Source organism: Triticum aestivum, chromosome 3A (assembly GCF_018294505.1).
Source record: "Triticum aestivum cultivar Chinese Spring chromosome 3A, IWGSC CS RefSeq v2.1, whole genome shotgun sequence".
Taxonomy (NCBI): domain Eukaryota; kingdom Viridiplantae; phylum Streptophyta; class Magnoliopsida; order Poales; family Poaceae; genus Triticum; species Triticum aestivum.
In genome coordinates, this window is record NC_057800.1 from 751017614 (window position 1) to 751023308 (window position 5695).

Consider the following 5695-nt stretch of genomic DNA (forward strand, 5'->3'; position numbering starts at 1 on the left):
AGTGGGGAGTGGTATCCTCCTAAACCCTCGAATCTTGCTCTTCAGGTCCCTAAGCCGCAGTCGTGTCGGGCGACGGTGTCGACATAATCCCTTCCCTCTTTGGGGCATCGCCGTGAAGAGCTTCAGGCCCCTTCTGCACGCTCCATTGGCTGGACACTCGCGCCATTGTGGTCAGCAACTGCCTGTGTGGTGGTGTGAATGCTTGTGTGGCTTCTTGTGCGGCAACGATGGCGGCGTCGGGCAGAGTCTAGGTTGCAGTTGTGTTCTGGTAGTCGATCTTATCCGGCGTTTTTGAGGGGTTGTCGTTCCTTTTTGCCTCTTTGAAGTCGGAGTTGCCGAGGAGGGTCATTGCAGTGATGATGGCATGAGGTGGGTGGTCAGTTATGGCGCGGGCTCATCGCTTTTCTCTTGCAATGCTCATTGACAGACTCAGGCCCTCTTGGTCGTCGGCGCGTGAGGTTGACTATTTGGCACCGGCCGAGGCAGGCCTCGGCACTTGTTTGTGGTGAGGGCTACGTTGGTGGTCGTCAATGTTGGAGTCGGAGAGTCGCCCCCACGAAGGTATGATGACGATAACACTAGGTTGTAACCTTTACAACGCTTTTCTCCTCCACAACTTTTGTGTGTTCTTGCGTCGGTTGCCAGGTCGCCCGGGTGCCTTGCTTTTACGGGCGTGTTGTGACGATTTTCATTCGGTTTTCCGTTAATTAAGAGAGCAACTCTCTTCTTTCTTCTTAATGAATTCCGGTTCCTTTGGGTCCGATTAAAAAAAATACTAACATAAATAACACTAGCCTCTTCCTCTTCACATATGTAACCAGTAGGCTTAATTGGATTGGCAGTTGTGACAAACTAGAAAAAACCAAAATGACAGCAACAGATATACTAGCTTCTTCTTCTTACTATATATGGGAACAAATTAACGGAGAATCAAGATCATAATAAGTACAGTACTACAGCTAGATTGATGCATCAATATCGATATGCATTTGAGTTGCTGGTGCGTGTGGCGTCGACCCGGGCTGACAAGTGCATATATGCAATATGAAGGGCCAGAAATCTATTGAAGGCCCCTATAGGCTTCCTCCGGTACTCCCACACACTTAGAAAACTTGAAAGCTCTTTTGAGCTCGCAAATGGGATGCTTGGATCGCTGCTGCACGCTCACCGTTCAAAATTTTCTTAAGCGGTGGTTTCTCTACTCCATCATCATCTTGTGTGTAGGCATCACCATCACAGGTATTATCTTGTTCGTCTTACGCTTGGCCTTCAAACCCCATGTAGAGGCCAGCATCGAGGACGCTCGCCTTACCAGCTTCGGTACCACGGAGGCGACAACCTCGTCGTCTTTCTTGGAGTACAGCATCTCCGTCGCCATCAGCATTCACAACCCGACTTGGGGGTTTGTCAAGCACACCAAGCCTCTCGTGGCCTCCATCGCCTTCGACGACAACAGCCTGCTGAACGTCTCGGTTGCCGGCGAGGGCCATAGGTACCGGCCAAGCAAAAAAGAAGTGCACTTCCTGCAGAAAAGCGGGAAGGTCCTTTGGGATGTGCTGGGTAGGGCGGCCTTGGAGGACTTCAAGCAGCAGAGCAAGATGGGCGTGTTCAGCGTGGAGGTGCGCCTCTCCGGGGAGATCACCATCGTGGGGCTTGATAATGTTGTTACCCGAAACAAGCGGAACCTTGGCTTCAGCTGCCCGCTCAGTCTGCAGCTACCGCCGCCGGGCCATGGGGTTGTCCTCTTCCACGAAGTCAACTGCAAGCCTGAGCCAGAGAATATCTATTTCTGACAATTGATCGGTTAATGTGTCTTTTCCTGAATAATTATTTGTTTCTACTAGCAAAGTTCCATTATTGTAATTCAGTGGCTCCGTACCATGATCGGAGATCCATTCTTTTATGGCCCCAAGGTTTCATTTGGGTTTGGGATAATCAAAATATATGAATTATATTCAAATCCCGCCACTCAAACTTAACATACTATAGGGTTTTTCCCACTATGGCCACAGAAGAAATTAGCGGCATGCCCCTGCGTACCGTCTCTCTTGTTGTCATCAAGTTGATTTCTAATTTCTTCGTCAAGTTGTCGTCAAGTTACATGCGCCACTATCACTCCTTGAGTGCCGCATTGGCCTCCGTGGAGCTTGAACGGATCAAGCGAAGCGTGGACACCTCAATGACGGAGCTCCCTTAAAAACTGAGGCAAGGCCCGGTCTTCCAACCAGCCAAAGACAAACTCCAGGTGCACCTGGAGGATGCCAAGAAAACAGTAACAATCAGAGAAGATCTCTGAGATGAGCAGGAAGCAGAGCTGCTGGCCTTCCTTTGATCCAATTGGAACACATTCGTTTGGAAGCCCGCCAACATGCGAGGGGTGCCAGCCAAAAAAGCAGAGCATTGCCTAAACGTGTGCAAGGACGCATGGCCAGTCAAACAAGCCTTACGCCTTCTCGCCACAAAGAAGCAGCATGCCATATGAGAAGAAATAGCCTAAATCTTAGCCGATGGGTTCATCAAAGAGGTCGCACACCCAGAGTGGCTGGCTAACCCAGTCATGGTACGCAAGAAGAACATATCCTGGCGCATGTGCGTTGATTATACTAACCTCAACAAAACTTGTCCCAAGGATCCATTCCCTCTTCCACAAATTGATCAGACCATTGATTCCACCGCGGGCTGTGAGCGCTTATGCTTCCTTGATTCATTCTCAAGGATACACATGAACGAATCAGATCAAGAGAAGACCTATTGATCATGCCCTATGGGCCTTTCTGTTATATCAAATTGCCCTTTGGGCTCAAAAAACGCTGGAGCAACATATCAATGGAGGATGCAGAAGTGTTTCCACAACCAAATTGGGATCAACGCAGAGGCCTACGCCGACGACATTTTGGTCAAATCTCGCAAAGGTTCCAGCCTCCTAGCTGATCTCTATATGTTTTAAAAACCGGCACTCATTTGCACTGCATACACACGTTAACAAATGAACCGGCAAGACATAGATATATAGCTCTTGGTGGATACCATGGCGGTAATAAAAGATGCATACAACAACATCATCATTCTTCCACAATATAATAAAGATACAACAATTGCAATCATTCTTCCATGAAATAATATAAAGATACAAGGGATAATAGGAAGCATTTTCCCACAATATAATAAAGATACAACTCACGGAATCATTCTTCAAAAAAAAAAGATACAACAATAGGAAGATTTTCCCAATATAATTAAAATAGAATATCAAATCAAAAGGATACAATAAAAACAAGAAGCGGTCAAGTAGTTTGTGAATGGTAAATAAAGTGACCAACATGGTAAATTTGATCATAAAGCAAGCACGCACGCACGACGGAAGCGGCCGCACGTATATCCAAACTGAAGCATCCATTGGTGCTTCCCGGATCCGTGCAGCAAGGCAAGAAGTAGCTTCACTCTGGTGATTACAACGCTTTGCACTGCACAGAATATCAAAGAGTATGATTTAACAATAATATAAATGAAGGAAGGATACAAGACTATGATTTAGGAAGCGGCAGGAGGTAGGGTAAACGAAACTGACCGTGCTTATGCCTTATGAATGAACAAAACTTGGGGCCTGTTAGGATGGAGCTTTGCAGCTTTTTTCCATGCTTCTTTTCTTTCTGGTGCGACTCCAGAGTGGAGTGCGATTTCCCGTAGACGTTTGAGGCTTCCGTTCAAAAGCTGAACTCCCTCATCTATAGCTTCACAGATGAGATGGAGTGAGACCAGACGGGGCAGAGCACCAGGTTGGATTGTTATGCGGTCAAGGCTTTGGTCGCCCACGAGGCATAACCCCGTCAGCCTTTGGAAAGTTCCTGGTTGTATCGTGAGGGGCCCCAGCTCTCGTTCATCCAGCAAGGACTTTATTCCCGCTCAGGTAAGTGTGTGAAAGACACAGCTTGGTAATACCAGATATCTTTGTAAAATCTGGATTAGCACCCACAAATGGTGTCCATTTGCCGTGCAATTTGAGTGAGGTCAGACTGCCAGGACCTAATAGACATTCCCGAACAATGGACGTGCAGTTATCGAAGTCTATTGATAGAGAAGGACTGTGGCCACCATTAACATTATACGTGCCTCTTTGAATGAATTTCTTGATCGCCGTTGTCAGAACTTCCTTGTCCGTGACATCTGCTCCTCCAGTGCAAAATATTTTCACCTTCCTCAACTGACTCATATGAAGCATCAGATCCGGAAATCCTTTTGCAGTTTGGCTGACGTGTGCTGTAATCGTCTCTAAGACACTCTTTTTCTCCAAGAAATTATATAGATCATCATCCGGTGTCATTCTAAGCACAAAATTTCCAAGGAGGTGTATTAAGTTGGGTAGCAGGAGAACTTCTTTAAACACCTTTACTGTTTTGTTTGTCCTCATCTCGAGCGTCTCTAACAGTTCCAGTTTGCCAATGGCCCTTGGTATGTTCCCTATAGTCTTCCCGAGGCTCAAATATTTCAGCAGCAACAGCTTGCATATAGCTTCGACATGATTATCATCCAGATTTGTACATTCTTTCAGATCCAAAACTACCAGTTGCACATACTGTTCAAATTTTAAAATAGCTTTGCATGCAATTCCTGAAATTGCCAGAGTCAGGACAATACGTAAAGTTAAATCCATGCGCGAAATGCGTATGTCATCTTCAGCACTGCCATCATCGAAATAAAGCCTGAGGATGCGATTTTTTCCCATCTCCACTTGATCAGACACCAAAGCAGCGAAATTCTCGGACATGGAAATCTGGGAAATGTACTCGGACATCATTCCTGGGGGTCGGCATCTCTTTGTTGTTCCGTCTGTGTTTACTTCCATGGACTGAATGATGTTGCGGTTGATGAGGGTCTTCAAATATTCATATCCAGTTTTCCCATCAACAAACCCTTCAGCTTGCCATCGCCTTATCAGGGAATTCCTCCTGGGGAGTGCATCCATGTTTCCCTTGTACATGGAAAAATATAGCAAGCAGGATCTGATAGCATGACCAGGCAGACCAGTATATTTATTCATAAGCACCCATTGCATTTCTGGTAACTTGCAACCATTGTCTTGTACCAGAAGAGCACCAAGTTTGTTGCAAGCATCTTTACATCTAGCGCCTGTCAACGGTCCCTCACTCTGCAAATAATTGGCCACGCTGACTATAGCAAGTGGTAGACCATCACATTTCTTCAATATGTCTGCTGCATAATCAGTATCCCCCGAATAACATTCTTTGTTGAACAGGTTTACAGACTCATTCTCATCAAGGGGTGACAGCTTGTACACATAACCGTTAATGCATTGGCTGCAAGCATTAGCTACTGCCAGAATGGTCGTTGTTACAAGGACTATGCCTTTCACACTCTCGAAGGCATATTTTATTTTGTTCCACATCTCCCAACTCTTCATGTCATCGAGTACAATTAAGTACCTACGTGATAAATAGGCAGCATAAAGTTACCACATGTTATCTCCATTTGAAAATACTAGGTGGCTTCCTACATAGCGTGCGATCAACCTTACCGAGCTTAGACTATCTGTATATTAAAAGTAAGAAGAATTGTCATGAAAAAATACAAGAATTTGGAAGGCCGGGTCATAGAGGTTGGGAAGATTTCATCTGCTTACAAGGATTTTCTAATTCAAATTCACTATGGAGAAGTTGAAGGAAGTAGTATTTGGAAC

General features: G+C 45.7%; 1 protein-coding gene across 1 annotated transcript in view; it reads right to left on the bottom strand.

Annotated features, from left to right (window-relative positions):
- Positions 1 to 3266: 3266 nt before the first annotated feature.
- Positions 3267 to 5695, bottom strand: part of LOC123059720 (disease resistance protein RGA4-like) — a 4884-nt gene continuing 2455 nt past the window's right edge. The window contains exons 2-3 of the mRNA XM_044482210.1: positions 3569 to 5441; positions 3267 to 3464 (exon numbers count right to left, since the gene is read on the bottom strand). Of these exons, the coding sequence (XP_044338145.1) occupies positions 3878 to 5441 (1564 nt within the window). The 3' untranslated portion in view covers positions 3267 to 3464; positions 3569 to 3877. The remainder of the gene's footprint in view (positions 3465 to 3568; positions 5442 to 5695) is intronic.